Here is a 19287-nt window from a genome sequence, read left to right as displayed (position 1 = left end):
CAAATACCTTGATGTCTTGGTTGACTTACTTCCTTTGGGTCTGTCAGTAACAGATTTAAACCCCCAATCCAGCAAAGGTCCTAGTGCAACAGTATTGCCAAAAGAGCTAACATGATCCTTGGGCGTATAAACAGGGGAACCTCAAGTAGGAATAGAGAGATTATTTTACCTCTGTATTTGGCACTGGACTGTGTCCAGTTCTGGAGTCCACAATTCAAGAAATTTTATAAACTTCACAGCGCTCTAAGAAGAGCCATGAGGATGATTAAAGGATTAGAAATTATGTTTTATGGTGATAGATTTAAGAAGATCAATCTATGTAGCTTAATAAAGTGAAGATTAAGTGGTGACTTGATCAGTCAGTAAGTATCTACATGGAATACAAATATTTAATAATGGGCTCTTCAGTCAAGCAGAAAAAGGTATAACACGATCCAATGGCTGGAAGTTGAAGCTTTCTTGATTGGGGCATTAAATCAGATATGAAGTATGTTAGCCACTGTTGTTCAGCAGTGGGACTGTCAATTTGATATTTTTCATGAGTACTAAATTCATTTTAAATATTTTCAATCCCATATCTGACTCTAATACATTTTTTGAGATGTGAGATATTCTCCATATGTTTCATCTTTCAAATTCCTTGATGTACCACAGATTATCAGAGTTCTGCATATTTTACTTCAGAACTTTGCTTACTACATATTATAATTACTACAGTGAGAAACTATCTTTGTTTTTTTCCTTCAGCTCATCCATGTGAGCTCCACTGCCGCCCTGTAGATGGCCAATTTTCAGAGAAAATGCTGGATGCAGTTAGTGATGGTACTCCTTGCTATGAAGGCAGAAACAGACGAGATATCTGTATTAATGGCATGTGTAAGGTATTGGGTATGTTTGTATGTTTCCTTCTCTAAAATTTCATGGGAAACTGTTTACCAACTTATTTAAGAGGATGCCAGCACAGGGCATTTGATTTCATTGTATTTTAAATTATAGTAGAAACAAGTTAAAGGGGAACTGCTTTTCTAAATGGACATTAGAATAAGTTTGACCCATTCTACAGAACAGATTGGCCTGGTTGTTGTTGTTGTTTCTTTTATCAGAATCAATTTAAGAATGTCTGTTTGCTCTATTCCTATGGCAATATTGTTTTCACAGAAGATTATACAGTTTTGGGGCCACAATTAGTTTTAACCATTTCATAGAGCTACATTTTGAAAATGTGATCCTAATTGTATGAAACCATGTGTTATTCATCAGCTTAGAATTAAAGCCATTGTACTTGTAATATTTAATCACACACTGAAGGACATTCAGGCTTAGAAGCAGTGAAACTGCATGAAATTTACCATACGTAACCAAAGCAAACAAATGAGAGTACATGTAACAATGTGTTTTTTAATTGTAACATTACTCTTTTGACGTAATTCTCCACTACACCTAGGGTGACCAGATGTCCCAATTTTATAGGAAAGGGAGGGCCCTGGTGGTGTGTGGGGGGTGGGGGAGGAGGACAGAGAGTCCCGATATTTGGGGCTTTGTGTTATATAGGCGCCTTTTACCTCCCTACCCCCTGTCCCGATTTTTCATACTTTACTGTCTGGTCACCCTAACTACACCTAGGGTGTACCCAGCATCCACAACATTCTATTGGTGTGTTTTGAAAATACATGCAGTTCCTGCAATATTGGGTTATGGTTACATAGTTATAAGATAAGGAAATCCCATAGTCTTAGTCAATGGGCTGTTTTCCAATAGGATAGCAAAGCACTGGAGTATGTTTTTGTGGTATGTAATAGTCTTATCCATAGTTTTATTTTTTTGAAAATATGAGGTTCAGAGCCTGTTCCTGTTGATGCCCAAAGGAAATTTGGCCACTGATGACATTGGGAACAAAGGCAGGACTGTGATTCCTAGAAAACACTTAGCTGCTGGTAGAAATTAATTTATCCTCTTCCTGGAGGGTCATTTGATAGCTGCATGCCTTAACCACCTGAGTACCAAGTCATGTACTTGCTGTGTGTCTACTCCGAAGATTTAACTTTCCAGTGGAATTGTTGGTGCCTCAAAGAACAGCAACAAAAGGGTTAATTCTTATTTTTTTATACAGTGCTTACACTTGTACCAGTGAATTATTTGGATAAACTGGAGTTCCTGATCCAGCTCCCATTGGAGTCAGTGAAAATATTCCCCTTTGCTTCAGTGGGAGCTGGGATGGGCAGGGGGAACTGCTGTGAACAGTCACCCGCGAGGATAGACTGAAACAAACCTCTTTAAGATATGAAAATGTTTGGTACATTTTTCAAATGTATATTTTTGCTTCGGGGACCGTGTTTCCCAAAGGGAAAACGGGACACCACACAGGGCTGGCCTGGGCCCTCCTCCCCCGGCGCAGGGCTGGCCCAAGTCACTTGCCCGAGCCCCCCTCCCCACACGGGGGGGCAGGCCAGGCTTGGGCAAGCAGTGACTCACATACTAGATAGAATGACCATATTCCCCAAAGGCTGGGGCTGGTGTCACTGCTCACTCGAGCCCTGCCTCCCCCCCTGCATGGGGCTGGCACTGCTGCTTGCCCCTCTCCTCTCCCCGCCCCCCCATGTTCCTCCGCACCCTACTTTTTTGACAAAAGTGGTCATGTGTCCCATTTGCTCCTGCCAACTGATCAAGTTAGCAAAAGCAAATGGGACACAGGCTCACTTTTGCGCAAAAAAAAAAAAAAAAGTCAGGACATCCAGGTCAGGGCTTAAAAAAGGGACTGTGCCGGCCAAAACGGGATATATGGTCACCCTAATTTTTGCTCACCTCTGTGCTGCTTGGCTCCAGGCAGGACTGATCGAAGAGAGGCAGAATACTGAATGAGGGCTTAGAGGGCTGTTTTCATGGTATATATTTGATCCAACTCCAATAATACCTGAAAGTTTATCAGAGCACTCATCTCATGAGAGTTTCACTCTGATTTCTAAGCCAAAGGGATTGAGATCAGCATGACTAAGCTTCAGGCTTTTGAATATTTATTCAGATTGAATCCCACAAGCTTTCGCAGTTCACACATCACTACACATGTATGTCTGTTTTATACAAAGCAGCATAGGCGGCAGGTTTGTATAATTTTTGGTGGGGCCCAAAATGGTGGTGCCCCCCCGCTCCCGCCCTGTAAGCCGATATAAAATGAAGCTACAACGCGTCAGTGCCACAAGATTACAAGGGTCAATTAAAAGTGGAAAGTCAGAAGCAGCACTTGCCTACTTCAATATACAGTATTATATTTTGTTGCACCTGTTGTGATGAAGTGGGAATGTTCTTAATATTTTCTCTGAATACTGTGTGGGTGCCTCAGTTTCCCCTGCAAGATGCCAACTGAAGGTGTTGGGGACAAAGAGATCAGGTGGCCTCCCTGTCCGGAAGAGACACAGAGGCCAGAGGAGGGAGTGTCAGTTTGGAGCTGGCTGGGGAAATGGGGAGAGACCCAGAACTTGGTTCTGGGCTCCCCACCCCGCAAAATGGACCTGACAGAGGGGTTCTGTTTTCTCTACCCACAAGCTCTGTTTAAACTGTGTTCCCGTCATCTAATAAACCTTCTGTTTTACTGTCTGGCAGAGAGTCACATCTGACTGCGGAGTTGGGGTGCAGGGACCTCTGGTTGCCCCAGGACCCGCCTGGGCAGACTCGCTGTGGAAAGTGCATCATGTGGAAGGGCATGCTGAATGCTCTGAGGTCAGACCCAGGAAGGTGTAAGCTTCTTGCCCTGGAGACAGTATGCTCCGAGAGAGGAGGCTCCCGCAGAGTCCTGACTGGCTTTGTATGGAGTTGTTCCAAAGCATCACAGCATCCCCTTCCACACCGTGCACTTCTCAGAAGTCTGCACAGGCACTGACACTCCCTTCTCCGGCCTTTGTCTCTTTTCCAGGCATTAGGAGCCCACCCGATCTCTCTGTTCTCCAACACCTTCAGTTGGCACCTTGCAGGGGAAACTGATTTGGGAGAAATGAAGTAAAAGCTGCCCAAACCGAGCTTGAGCACTCCTGAATTTTGAGGTGTTCAAATCTGGAAGGCAGGTGCTGGGAGTGGGAGAGGGCTGTGGACTCCATGGGGGAGCATGGCAGCAACTGTCTGGAGTTGCACGGAGCCAGACACGCTGGTCTGAGTGGCACAGTAAGCGGTTTGGGGGTTGGAAAAGAGGTAGGGGGTTCTGGGGGGCAGTCAAGGGACAAGGAGCAGGGGGGGTGGATGGGGCAGAGGTTCGGAGGAACAGTCAGGGGACAGGCAGCAATTGGATAGGCATGGGAGTCCAGGAGGTTTATCAGGGGACAGGTAGGAGGGTCCTGGGGGGAAGTTGGGTGGGATCTCAGGAGGGGGCAGTTGGGGACAAGAAGGGAGGCTTAGATAGGGGCTGAGGTCCCAAGGGGCAGTTAGGGGCCGGGGTCTCGGGAGGGGGTAATCGGGGACAAGGACCAGTGGTGCTTAGATAGGGGTCCTGGGGGCAGTTGGGGCAGGGGTCTGGGGCGGGGCAATCAGCGGCCAGGGGCTGGGATTCAAAGGGCTCTGGGCTGCTGGCAGCTGCGGGGAGCCCTGAGCCCTTTAAATCCCAGCCGCGGCCGAGAGTCAGAGGGCTCTGGGCTGCCCGCTGCGGCGGGGAGCCCAGAGCCTCTTAAATCCCAGCCGCGGCCAGGAGTCAGAGGGCTCTGGGCTGCCGGCAGCCGCGGGGAGCCCAGAGCCTTTTAAATCCCAGCCGTGGCCAGGAGTCAGAGGGCTCTGGGCTGCCGGCAGCCGCGGGGAGCCCAGAGCCCTCTGACTCCCGGCCGCGGCTGGGATTTAAAAGGCTCTGGGCTCCCTGCCGGCAGCCCAGAGCAGGGGAGAAACCTAGCTCCAAATATTGCTGGAGCAGAGCCCCTGACTGTGAATATTCCTGGGGCTAAAGCCCCAGGAGCCCATATAAGTTGGCGTCCATGCAAAGCAGGTCTTTTAAAAATTCATTTGAATCAGTGAGGATGAATTGGTGCATCTCTGTTGAAAGCAAGCTCTACCGTGTAGCTCAGAGGTTCCCAAACGGTGGTACATGAGCATGTTAGAAGTGGTCTGTGGCAAAAGGTTGTTCTGTCCCCTTGAAGGGACGGGGGGCCTGGACCAAGCCAAACCCTATTCCATGACAAAACCTTTCAAAAAGAGAGGCAGGGGAGGACGAGAGCAGCAGACTAGCAGAGCAATGGGATCCAGATGTTAATCAGGTAGCTGCCTCCTTAGAATAATAAAATCCAGCTGTTTGGTAGCTTACAGGAAGATTAAGAGGGAGAGGACTGACAGCCGAGAGGGCAGAATCGCAGCAGGGGAACATTGAGTTAGAAGAGAGGCTCCCTGAGATCAGAACCAGAAGAGAGAGAGGTGGACTGGGGGGCCTACCTGGATCACAGCCCAGCCCCAAGAAGGAGGGCTGTGGAATCCTTTCACCAAGAGGAAGGAGCTGTGAGTTCAGGGCCCTGCTTAAATCATGTCACAACCCCGTGGAGGGGGGTTGTGGGATCCCTTAACTACGAGGAAGGAGTTGTGAGTCCAAGGAGGAGGAGACCAGCAAAAAAGACTTCCCACAGAGCCCAGTGATTGCAGTGAGACTAGCAAAGCACCCTGGTTCAAACAACTGGAGGAGATTTGGAAACCTGAAGCCCTCAAGCAAGGTGAGTTGCAGCTGAATCTGCCTGGTGCCCAGAGCCACGAAATTACAGTCAAGGCACATTACCACTCTGCCTCTCCCCTCTGAACCCACTCTGCCTTTCTTTTCTACACGCACAAAGCCACTACCACCAGCAGAGCCCTCCCTTCCTTTTCTCCTTCCCTCCACACTCCAGAGTCCTCCCTACCCTTCTTCCTCCCCCCCCACACATACACACCAGAACCCTCCCTGCTCTTCTTCCCACTCACACACCAGAGCCCTCCCTGCTCTTCTCCCCCACACACACACTCCAGAGACCTCCCTGCCCTTTCCCCACATACACCACAAGAGCCCTCCCTACCCTTTTTCCCCCCACACACACATACCAGAGCCCCCCTGATTTCCCACCCCCACCACACACACCAGAGCCCTCGCTGTCTTTTTCCTTCTCCACACATCACCAGAGCCCTATCTATCCTTCTCCCCCCACACACACCGCCAGAGCCTTCCCTACCCTTCCCCCTCCACACACACCACCAGAGACCTCCTGTCCTTCTCCACCTCCACCCCCACCAGAGCTCCCCTGCTCCCCCCACCCACACACACCACCAGAGCCCTCCCTGTCGTCCTTCTCTCCCCCACACACCACCAGAGCCCTCCCTTTCCTTCTCTTCTTGCCCCCACATCACCAGAGCCCTCCCTACTTCCTCCTCCCACACAAACACACCACCAGAGCCCACCTTGTCCTTCTCCCCACACACCACCAAAGCCCCAGTTTCTCCCCCCCACACACCACCAAAGCCCTCCCTTGTCCTTCTCTTCCCCCCACATCACCAGAGCCCCCTGATTTCTCCCATGCATGCACACACACACACCAACGTAGCCTTCCCTGTCTTTCTCCCACCCCCCACACCGCCAGAGCTCCTCTGCGTCCCCCCACACCACACGCCATAGCCCTCCCCGTCGTCCTTCCCCCCCCCCCACACACCACCAGAGCCCTCCCTTTCTTCTTCTCCTGCCCCACACCACCGGAGCCCTCCTGTCCTTCTCCCCACAACACCAGAGCCCCCTGCTTGCCTCCCCCCCACACACCACCCTAGCCCTCCCTGTCCTCCCCCACACCACCATTGGAACCCTCCCTACTTCCCCCACACATACATCACCACAGCCCCCTCGTCCATCTCCTCTCCACCCCCACCACCAGAGCCCTCCCTGCCCTTCTTCCCCCCGACATACCTCCAGAGCCCTCCCCGCCCTTCCACTTCCCTGCCTTTTTTTATACTTACACTCCTGCAAACACCACAGGAATCCCCCCTACACTCCATCCAGAATCCCTACTCTCAGCGTAACTTCATTAGTGCTGAGGTAGAATCTGTTTTCCCATCTTGTGAAACTTCTTGTAATTTTGAAAAATTTCCCTCTGTGCATCCAGATAAAAGGGAGACCACTCAATGTTTTCACAACAACCCAGCAAGAGAGGCCCACCTTTCCCAGAGTAGTCACTATCAGTCTAGTCAGCACACTCAACTGCATCAGACAGAGCAGGGACTTGATGGGTGAGGTAATAGCTTTTATTGGACCAGAGACAGACAAGCTTTCAGTCTACACAGAGCTCTTCTTCAGGGACTTGAATGTGAGTTTCCCACATCCCAGGTGAGTGCACTGACCACCAGGCTATTCTGATGTCTCTGGTTGTGACCAAAAATTCCATCCTGCCCCTAAGAAACATTTCCTACTGAAAATGCCCCAGAGACCAGTACCCAGTAACTCAAAGTGGCACTAGACCCTGCCATAACAACAGATTCAAAACCTGCATATGCTGCTTCTGTGATCAATACCCTTCACAACACGCCTTTCAAGATCCATGGGTCCTACACATGCTTGTCACAACATGTGGTGTACCTCACCCAGTGCACTAAATGCCCCAATAACAATTTTGTGGGTAAAACGAGACAAACACTGTGCTCTTGAATGATCTCACACAGAAAAAGGATAAACGACAAAAACACCCTCGCATCTGGGGGCAAACACTTTTCACAAAGCAGTCACTCCATGTCTGACCTCTCAATCTTCATTGTCAAAAGAAACCTGCTCTTTCAAAAGACAAGCCTGGGAGCTTAAATTCATAACTTTGCTAGACACTAAAAATCATGGTTTTAAGAAAGACACTGGATTTATGGCTTATTGAAACAATCTGTAACACATTTCAGAGTAGCAGCCGTGTTAGTCTGTATCCGTAAAAAGAACAGGAGTACTTCTGGCACCTTAGAGACTCTTATGCCTTTTTTGTCCTGTGGCTGCAGAGATGTTAACTGGCCACTTCATCTTGAAAGGTCTCTTACAGTGTGTGTTAACTACTTACGCTAAACAGTCTGTTCCACCTTGTATTTAGCTGTGATATGGGGTACCTTTCCAAGACCTGAAGAAGAGCTCTATGTCATTCGAAAGCTTGTCTCTCTCACCAACAGAAGTTGGTCCAATAAAAGATATTACCTCACCCACCTTGTCTGTCTAAGGCAGGGGTGAGCAAAATTTTGGCCTGAGGGCCACATCGGGGTTGCGCAACCGTATGGCAGGCCAGGTAGGGAAGGCTGTGCCTCCCCAAACAGCCTGGTCCCCACCCACTTCCCACACCCTGACTGCCCCCCTCGGAACCCCCAACCCATCCAACCCCCCCTGCTCCTTGTCCCCTGACTGCCCCCTCCTGGAACCCCCGCCGCCTATCCACCCCCCTGCTCCCTGTCCCCTGACTGACCTCCCGACCCCTATCCCCATCCCCGCCACCTCCTGACAGGCCCCCCAGGACTCCCACTCCCAACCCTCTCTGTTCCCCATCCCCTGACCACCACCCCAGAACCTCTGCCCCATCCAACCACCCCCTCCTCTCTGACTGCCCCCCAGAACCCTGCTCCCTTACCCAACCCCCCTCCTCCCCGCCCCCTTACCAGCAGCAGGAGCTCTCAGCCGCAACACCCGGCCAGAGCCAGCTGCGCTCCCCACGCTGCCCAGCGGAAGCGGCAGGCCAGAGTGTGGCCTGCGCGGCGGCATGGCTGCGGGGAAAGGGTGACAGCAAGGGAGGGACCGGGGACTAGGCTTCCAGGCTGGAAGCTCAGGAGCCGGGAGGAGGGTCCCATGGGCTGGATGTGGCCCGCGGGCTGTAGTTTGCCCACGTCTGGTCTAAGGGCATGTGTACATTAGAAAAGTCAGTGTTAGCTCTGCTTATAAGCACCACTGTAATTACTGAGGTGGTTCATGTCCACACTACCCTCCTTCTGTCGATAGTGCGTGTCCTCACCAGAAGCGCCTCCGCTGACTTAAGAGGGGCAGTGGATGGGGCTGAGAACCTGAGCTCTCAGTTCCACACCCAGCTCCTCACCACGAGCCTGGCTGTCCCCAGGGCTCTCAGCTCCCCTCGCCCCACTGCAGCTGGGCTCCTGGCTGCGAACGCCACACCACGCTCCTGGGCTGTTGGCGGGGAGCCGGGAGCCTCTGGACAGTAGCCTGGCTGGAAGTGGGGAGCAGGCAGGCACAGCCTGACTTGGAGCGGGGAGTCCAGGTAGCAGCTGGAGCTCCCACCCGCCCCGGTGACAGCCGGGCTTTCTTGTCAATTTCAAGGCTCCAGCATGGTGTCATGAAATTGACAAGAATGGCAGCCAACTGCCAATGTAAGTAACACATTGGCTACATGGACACTGTGTCACCCTAACTACACTGACATACGCCTCTTGTGGAGGTGGAGTTATTATGTCGGTATAGTAGGGCACTTACATTGGTGGGAGCAAGACTGTAGTGTGTACATTGACATAATTAGGTCGATGTAAGATGCCTTACATCAATCTAACTCAGTAGTGTGGACCAAGCCTAAGAGTCTAACATAATTATTCAATCTGGGACTTTCCATTGCCACGGTGTAACTACTGCAAATACTGTAATGGCTCTTTAAATAGTTGGTGCCTGGAGGAAAGGTGCTACTAGACATTAAGGACCAGAAGAAAATTGGAGAGAAAGTCCCTCTCTGTCTAGATGAATTTGACAGATGGATCATCTTATCAGGAAGCTGTAGATTATGAAGCCTCAGATGGAGTATTTTGTCCAGTTCTAGGTGCCACATTTCAGGAAAGATGTGGACAGATTGGAGAAAGTCCAGAGAAGAGCAACAAAAATGATTAAAGGTCTAGAAAACATGACCTATGACAGATGATTGAAAAAATTGGGTTTGTTTAGCCTGGAGAAGAGGAGACTGAGGGGTGACATAACAGTTTTCAAGTACATGAAAGGTTGTTACAAGGAGGAGAGTGAAAAATTGTTGTCCTATCCTCAGATTAGTGAGAAGTAGCAATGGGCTTAAATTGCAGCAAGGGTGGTTTAGGTTGGATATTAGGAAAAGCTTCCTAACTGTCAGGGTGGTTAAGCACTGGAATAAATTGCCTAGGGAGGTTGTGAAATCTCCATCATTGGAGGTTTTTAAGAACAGGTTAGATAAACACCTGTCAGGAATGGTCTAGTTATTGCATAGTCCTGCCTGGAGTGTAGGGGACTTGGCTAGATGACCTAATAAGATCTCTTCTAGTCCTACACATCTATGATTCTATGATTTTGTGAAGGTAGCTGGTGCTAGATTGAAATGAAAATAAAAAACAGAGCAAAAGGGAACCCAGTAGCCCTATAACAGGGTGGCTTGCCCCATGGACTGGAGAGCCTGAGGCTAAGCCAGCCCCAATTACAGACCAAGCCCTGCTTGAGTGGGATCAGGCAATTCCCCCATAAAGAGCAGAAGCTGGCTACAGTAATGGGAACAAGAGCCAGGCCTGAATGGTGATAAGGCCCAACTGGAGAAAGGGCTGGAGGGAGAGACAGGTTGTAAGCTGAGAGAGTAAGGAAAGCTCTCAAGGCCTGGGAGAGACCCTGATGAAAGAAGGAAGAGACTGGGAAAAGATCTCCATGCAAGGAGGCCTGAGAGGAACCCTGATTAAGCGGGGAGGAGACAGAGAGATCCAGAGGAGTATTTAAGAGGTTGTGTGGGAAGTGGCTCAGGGGAAAATTGCAGCACAAGTAGAGGAACAGTAGTTGTTCAGTACAAGGCCCTGGACTGGAACCCAGAGTAGAGGCTGGCCCCAAGGAAGGGGGTATACAAGCCCACTGCAAGAGTTATTGAGCTCAGCATGGGGACAACAGGCCGTGGAAGAGCCCCCAAAGAGGGGAAAGGATTTTTGTTTGTGTTAAAGACATTCTGGGGACTTTTAGTTTGGACAACTGTGACCCCAGGAAGGGTGGACTTAAGATGGAGACCTGGCTGCAGAGCCGAGTTACTGACAGAGAAATCACCACAGCAACAGAGTGACTATCGGCAGGGGACACTAGCTCTTCAAGGGAGCTGCTACACCACACATGGCCATGAGGGGGCACTTAGCAGTGCGTGAACTCAGTTACAATCTCATACAGCAGGATGGTGTTAGAGAAGTTAGCAAGTACCACAACTGAAAGGGTGTTTTACATGAGTAGAACAGCGAGAGAAAATAACGCATCAAAATTACAATAATCCGTTTTCATTTGTGGGTGGGGCCTGGCCGAAGGCCTCCAGCTGCCGTAACAAAAATAATTTAAAACCATTATTATCATCAAAGCATGTTGGAGGCAGGTTTACTTTCTGTAACTTTAGCCCAACTTGTTGAATTACAATGAGCATTTCAGAGCCTCCTGCTGGTTGAGCTTCTGGAAAGTCACAGAATATGTGGCACAGACTCTGAGCATGGTTTCATGATGCTGAGTCACACAAGGGTAGGAAGGAGGAGCCCCCAGGCACCACAGCCGCAAGAATTAACCCTGTAATATCTTCTGAGCACTGGGGAGGAACACGGTGTGAGGTGACTCTTGCTACACTTTTTTAAATGCCGCGGCAAGCGCTTCCTCCAGCACATTCATACCAGTAGGCAGGCAGTGGAGGTGACTCTGATCAGAAATTACCATCTCTCCTCTGTCCCTTGCACAGGAAAACACACCAGGAGCCATTTTATTGCTGGGAGAAGGAATGGCACCCTATATACTCTCTTCCTGTTATGGGAAAGGCATAACATAGCCCTTCATTTCTGAACAATTTGAATTGAAAACAAACCGTTGCAACTTTTTTTCTCTTGCCTCCTTTGGCAACCCCGTGTTGGAATTTCATGACGTGAAATGACTAATCGTTTTTCAAGGGACCCTCTTAAACAGAGTGTATAAACTCTGAGGAGTGAAAGGACAATGCTACTGCAGATGCTCAGACACCACAGAGATGAGCACTAGGCAGGTAGGCCAGACAGAAATGAGTGCTATTGAGCATGGAACTTCCTATTTGTGCTTACCCATGGAAGCGTTGCTATGGAAAACTCCCTTTATATTAATCTAGCTGATAGTATTTTAATGAACAATTAAGGTTTAGCTTTTCAAGATACAGAATAAGTTTCAACATTGGGCAAAATGCCTCCACTCTGTCAAGTAAAATTGATCTTGGTTTAGTTACGTCAGGGATTAATTTGGCCTGTTTATCAGATTTTTTGAATCCTTACAAAATCTTATTTGCTGTCTGAAAATCTGTCTTGAGTAAGACCATATTGCAGTAGTAGTTCTTTCTATTTCCAGGCAAAACCAGATTAAGATTGAGAGTACATATCAGCAATATAGAGTGAACTACATTACTGATATGCTGTAATTATTCCCAAACAAATATTATTAACCAAGGCCATTCAGAGTTAAGGTTAGTATTTAAAGAAATCCAAGCACGTTAAGTTATGGAAATGTGCGGTTCGGGCAGCATTGAGAGCATTTTGGGTGCCCTAAGTTAACATGCCCATGGAAATTGGCTGCCATCTCCCATTGTTCTTATTGGGATTGAGAAAACAAGTTGCCCTCAGATAAGATGCCCTCTTTCAAAATAACCCCTAGAGCTGTCTGGAAAAAAAATCTTTCCCTCTCATCATTTTTTCATCCAAACCAGGATGAAAGGTGAATAATTCACAATTTATCACAGGAGGGGAAGAATGAAAAAAGCTAAACTTCAGGAGACCAGAAATGGATGTTTTCTGCATGTTCTGCATGCTGCCAGACTCCCCAGTATTCATTTTGTGCCCAGAGGGGAAGTGCTGTACAGTAATTTTGGAGAGGATACACACTGTATTCTTCATACCTAAAGAGGTTGAATCCTTGCTTTACGTGCCACCAGCCCGTCTATAATTATTACATCTGACTGTGGTAGCGACGCACTATTGATATGCTTTAACATTTGTTAAAATGACTTGTGACAATGGTTCGTAAAATTCAATTCTTTTTTAAATCTCTGGTAATAACATATCTTAAATTCACTGTTCCACAGTTAAGGTGGCAGGCTCTGCATCTTCAAAAGTAATTGTCTATACAAATAAAAGTTTAAAGTTAAATATTACATTAAGTCACAGTACCTGAGGTAACTACACTTTTCCCTTTGTGGCCTCTGGACGGGCACCCTGCTAAGGTCTCAGGCCTCTAGCTATTACCTTTTCTCACAACAGGAGTTTGCAATCCAGTCCCTCCAGACTGGAGATTTGGGATCCAGACGCCCACAATTCATTGTGATTATTCAGCAGGTCTGACCAGCTTCAGATTCACCACTGTTAACCATTGACAGGATTAACCAGTGACCAGCCAGCTTTCATAAAGCAAAGTATGATTTATTCAGAATAAAAAACATTACAGAGAAAACCTATCTTATAAATAGTTGATTGTTTTCTATGCAACTCTAATATATCAGGCAGTCACTCATCTTCCACATGGAGACCCTCATAGGGTTAAAGTACTGCAGGTTCTTCCCTCAGGATCTCTGTCTTGGTCCCAGTTTCACATCAGTTTTTGGATCTACTGTGAGTGTCCTGTCTCCCAGATCATGACTGTCTCTTTATACAGTTTCCAATTCTTTGTCTGCGAGACTTCTTGAAGCAGATCAAACTACTCTATGCTATTTCCCCATTCCACAGACTTGTTACCCCTAATGGCTTTAGTTCCTGCAGGAAATATCCTTTAGTTCATCTATTGAGCCAGGCTACAATCACTAGCCAACCTATAAAATTACACATAACACTTATAAATTTGATACAGTAGCATTTGAATATTCTATGGGTCCTTAGCATCTGTCATATCTCAATATAGGTCTTTGAATATTCCATGTTTCCAAAGCATTGCATCTCTCGTATATTACATTCTGGCTTTTCTTTAGTACTAAATTCTTTCCTCTGTCTCTGAGATAATCTATTTAAAATAATTTAAAACAAATTAAATGTGTTTTAGGATCCTTTTCTTATGGCCATTAAAGGTGCATAAGGTAAGATTTTACCCTGCATCCAAGTTCTGCTCAGTGCAAGAGAAAGAAGTTCCAGCTCTTTCAACCTGTGAGCTGCCCTGCACTACCCCAAAGCTGATCTAAAGCAAACTGGATTGTACTACCTTCTGTCACTGGAATGTGGTCCTAAGGGCCCATATATGGATGGATGATTGGCTGGGCATAGTTCCACCATACCTCACCTCCAGCCCCTCTGACGTTGGGGAGGTACAGAGGTTGGCCACAGCCAGAATCCAGTCCCTTTGTACCACCTGTGTGGCACAAAGAAGCTGAAGCAGAAACCAGCATCTGCCCTGTTATTTCTAGAGCTGTTCTGCAGCCATGCTTGCATAAACTCAGCACGTTCTACAACTGAATCCCCAAGATATGCACTAAACTGCCACTGAGTACCAATGTTAGTACAAGTTCCAAGCATTCATTATAATGAGTGTGTCTTTCAGATCTGTCAAAACATGTTCATGTTAGTGATATACTGGCAAAGGTTAGTAGATAAAATATCAGGCCACTAACACTGCTACTTTTTAGTCCAACTGGCAAAACACTTGCTTGGGAAACCTGGGATATCTGTATGCCATACAAAAGTAGAGAAAAATCCAGGATATGCTGGACAATACAGGTCAACTGAGGTGTGTTTCTGTTAAAATAATGGCTTCTTGTAACCATTGTATGGTTCATAGCATGTCCTGGGCAAATAATGTCTGTCACTCTTGTACAATATGCGTGATTTTATACTTAAATAAGATGTGACAGTCTCTGGTATTAAGTGTCTGCACATAAAATATGTTGTATTCAGTGAAATCAGTTCATTTTCCCTTCTGAAGCAGCTGATTAGAAGCTGATTTCAGAGTCAGTGATACGTTGGGTCTGGAGCAATTCATTATAGATAGAATATTTATAATGAAAATGTCTTTCCCTTTAGACTGTTGGCTGTGATTATGAGATAAATTCCAATGCAACTGAAGATCGATGCGGAGTTTGCCTTGGAGATGGATCTGCTTGTCAGACGGTGAAGATGATGTTCAATCAAAGTGAAGGATTAGGTAAAGAGGGGCCTTTTTTTTTTCCTTCTCTTGCTGAAACTGTTTCTTCAAATTAGGCTTGAAAAATTCTTCTCATTTCAAGTTGGTGAATGGCAAATTACCAGTGGAGACTCCTCACTGACGGCTTTGCATAGTCTGCTTTGAATCAGAGACAATTCTTTAGTCTGGACTGTGAAATGACTTTGAGTGCCCCTTGACCAATTAAATGCCCGTTTTGCCTCCTGGCTGTTGGATGTCAACAGCCTCCACTGCAAATTACCCAGATAATAAATAGCCAGCAAGGTCATTTGCAAAAGGTATGTAATTAACCGCCTTCGAAAAACTGGGGAAATCGTTAGGTGATAAGTTCCCAGAAAACTTCCCAGATGAGCAACTTGGGGATTCGTTCCCTGGGTGACCATAGATCCAGCTACATCAGTTTTATCTGCCCACTTGCAGCCCGTTCCCCATGTAGGTAGCAGGTAGGGATGTGGCTGGTTTGATCTCTGGGTAATGTATTGATCCATAGAGGATGTCTGAGCAGTTCCCTGGATGTTCTTAGGATTGGGGGAAAGGAAAGGTAGCTTCATACCACCTTCCTCCTCCTTCCCTCCCTTGAATTCTGCACCTAGAACACCTTGGCCAGGCCAGGCCAGATCCTCACATTTGCTCTTATTAAAACACTTTCTGACTTGGTGAGCAAATCAGTGAGATACATTATTGTTGCATTTACTTCTGCTGAAAAAGTCTTATGAATCTGATAGTTTCCAAAACATAGTTGAGCATAGGGCAATCAGACAGCAAGTGTGAAAAATCAGGCCGGGGCGGGGGGGGGGGGGGGGAATAGGAGCCAATATAAGAAAAAGACCCAAAAATCGGGACTGTCCCTATAAAATCGGGACATCTGGTCACCCTACTTGAGCACTAGATAGAAGTATTAGCAGATTTCACTCTGAACACACACACTTTTGGTAGTGGTTTTATTTTTGTTAATCAACTTTGCTATTTATTATTAAAAGATATTGAAAATATTATTAAAAGAATGTAGTGCTTCTGAAATAGAGTGGCCTGCAAAGTCTCTGATTAACTACAGCCTAGGTATCAGTAAAGACAGCTTCTCTATACCACTCCTATCAGATACTTAGACCCTGACCTGGCAAGGAGTAATCACCTTCAGAAGTGAGAGGATAGTTCACTTCCTAACCTCTTTTAATCCCTTGCCCTCATCTGAGATTACCAAAAGTTTATTATTATGAAGTAAGATCATCAATTAGTAATTTATCTACAAACATCACTAGAAACTGGACTGAGACCATCAGCTCATTTCACATTGGCCCACCACGCAGCTGTCAAATGGAAAATAGGGGTGGAATTTTTAAATGCACTTAGTTTGGACCTAACCCTGCTCCTATTGAAGTCAAAGATAAAACTCCTATTGGTTTAAATGGGAGCAGGGTTAGATCAGTCCTGAGCACTTTTGAAAATCCCACCCCAGGCTTTTGGTCATTACTGACCAGGGCTGGTTTTGATCCAGAGACCTAAAAGTGAAGGATTCTATGTTAGAGGTGTCTGAAACTTTTTGCTCAAACCTCAAAGACGTTCAGATCAGCTTTGACTGGGTTTGACTTACCTTTGCAGACAACAGGTGGTCTGCACAATTTTTGTACATGTCTAAGCACTTTTCATGAAAGCTGGGCGCAAACATTCTGTCAGGGTAGTTGTGATTTTTGTGCGTCTGTTCTGAGTGAGGCAGTGTGGTCTAGTGGATAGCGCACTAGGCGGTGACTCTAGAAATGTGGAGTTTATTCCTGGCTTGGCCACTGGCCTCCAGGGTGAGACCTTGAGCAAGTCACTTCACCTCTCTGCACCTTTGTAACAGGTGATAAATGATACTGACCTTTGTATTGAGCTCTCCCGATGGAAAAACAATATACAAGAGGAAGGTATTACTGTGAGGCAAGCAAGCGTGCTTCCTTTTGACATGTTTTATGTTTGTAGTGCTGAGTTCTGAACCAACTTCTGAGACACCGTGCACACTTTTGATTGCCTTTTTTATGGAACTGAAATAAAACCTCAAGCAGGGAAAGGTTTTTATTTATTTATTTGGGGGATGGAGATGTCCTAAATTCAGGGATGTACCATTTTTTGTTTGACCTGCCACATTCTGATAGGCAGGAGCGTGGTCAGTCACACTCTGGGCTGTGGTGTGATGCGGCACTTCAGAGTTCCTGAGAGAACTAATTAACTAATTCAGGAGAGTTGTGGCAATGTAATAAATTAGATGGGCAAACTGACTCTGACGTGGCCTCCAAGTTTGTTTATATCAGTATGTATAACAATCAGTTACTGCCTCATAAACCGGAGACACAGTCAGTTTAGTATTTTATTATTAAGAAACACAGTAGTTATTCAGAAGAACATAAGAATGGCCATACTGGTCCATCAAGCCCAGTATCCTGTCCTCTGAAAGTGGTCAGTGGCAGGTGCCCCAACCCCGAAAGGGAATGAACAGACAAGTTATCATCAAGTGATCCATGCCCTGTCACCCATTGGTTCGTTAGGTTAATTATGCAGGTCAAATACATTAACAAAAAAGGTTATATAAATAAAAAAAATGATTCAGATGTTGACTGACTAAATTATCAAATGTTGTAGGTTCCTGTGTATAGATGTGGCACCTAAATCATTACATGTTTTAAAAGTTAACTAACAAATAAACAAAATAGGGGAAGAGAAATGATACTGACTGTATAAATGACAGCAAGAGTCAGGGCTCCGATTCAGTGGAGCCTGTTGGTAAAAGGCCGGCACCTATTCTATGCAGCCACTGTATTTTCCAGAATATTAGGCTATGTCTACACTAGCAGTTTTGTCGGTTTAACTTATGTCACTCAGGGGCATGAAAAAACACACCACTGAGTGACATAAGTTAAACCGACAGGAGCACCGGTGTGGACAGCGCTGCGTTGATGGGAGATGCTCTCCTGCCAACATGGCTACTGCCACTCGTTAGGGGTGGTATAATTATGTGAACAGGAGAGCTCTGTCAGCATAGAGCGGCTACGTGGGAGATCTTACAGCGGCACAACTGCATCGGTACAGCTGTGCCACTGTAAGGTCTCTAGTGTAGACATAGCCTAAGATTACTTCTTTTTTAATGTAAGTCTCTCCCTGTTATGGTTGTTGAGATATACTTGGTTCATGTTTTTGAGGTAACCAAAGCCAAGATTCCGCCTGCAGAATCTAAACAACAGCTCTGAGAGGTGTGAGCTGCCTCATTGATCTCAGAGAGTGCTAGTTCAGACACCCAGTGCGAGCAGTGAACTATTTCACTGCTCACCAGTTGCACGTAAAAAAGGAGAGGGAGGATTATTTTATGAAGATCTGCTTGATTTGTTACCATGAGCAAGCAAGCACCACTTTTCCCCTGCTCCCAATGAAGAAGCAGCGAAACCAAAAGAACCTAGCAGAACCCAATGGGGTATCTAAGGCCCCACAACGGGGAGCCATATGGGACATACAAGGAGCCCAGCAGTGCCATTGATTATATTTGAACCCACTGTGAGGTTGCAAAGCCCAACCAGCCCAGAGAGCATGCATGTACAGTGGGCAGCAGATTGTTTGGCTGGAGCTTATTTTACAGGAGTCTGGAAGAATACCATCACCTTGCCCCCGCCCCTGTCATCCCCTCCCTCCTCCCCATCATGCCCCCCTGCCAAATCTAACTCCTGTTTGGAATACAGAGCAAGGTTAATAGTAACATGGGAGAACTTGCTGTACCTGTTTGTTTAGAAATGGCAGTGAAAGATAACATAATTATTCTGAAGGCAAATTTTGAAAACAGACATAAGGGAACAGTTGCCAGATTTGGTACAGTTCTACAATTAACCTATACGCTTTTGAGAGTCTCTCTTCTTTTCTAGAAAAAGATAAATATTGTTTCTATCCCAGCGAAGCAGCAGCTAGATGCTTTGCAACTGCAGACTTAGTAGCATCATACTGTTTAACATGCTATTTGATTAAAATCTTTTAATTTGTCATTTTTAAATATCACCCACATGTGTCCTGCCTCTAAGGCAAATTAGTATCCAGTAAATTGATAAGTCTATTTTACCTTCCTTCTTAAATCAGATAACCTATTAACTCTCATATGTGGTGTCATTCACGTTATTGTATATACACAAAGACCTATCTACAACAGAAGGAGCTGTTGCTTAATTGGGTATTATCTCACACAGCACATTTTGTTGTTGTTAAAATGGCAAGTTAGTGTTGTT

At 46.4% G+C, this 19287-nt stretch overlaps 1 protein-coding gene across 13 annotated transcripts in view; it reads left to right on the top strand.

Annotated features, from left to right (window-relative positions):
- ADAMTS12 (ADAM metallopeptidase with thrombospondin type 1 motif 12) overlaps positions 1-19287 on the top strand; it is a 268928-nt gene that overhangs the window by 174590 nt on the left and 75051 nt on the right. For all 13 annotated transcript variants that reach the window (XM_039545726.1, XM_039545725.1, XM_039545727.1 and 10 more), the window contains 2 exons: positions 748-881; positions 14911-15031. In XM_039545726.1, coding sequence (XP_039401660.1) covers positions 748-881; positions 14911-15031 — 255 coding nt within the window. The remainder of the gene's footprint in view (positions 1-747; positions 882-14910; positions 15032-19287) is intronic.

Source organism: Mauremys reevesii, linkage group 6, assembly GCF_016161935.1.
Source record: "Mauremys reevesii isolate NIE-2019 linkage group 6, ASM1616193v1, whole genome shotgun sequence".
Lineage (NCBI taxonomy): Eukaryota > Metazoa > Chordata > Testudines > Geoemydidae > Mauremys > Mauremys reevesii.
The sequence above is the reverse complement of the archived record's forward strand: the minus strand, read 5'-3'. Positions and strand labels throughout refer to the sequence as shown.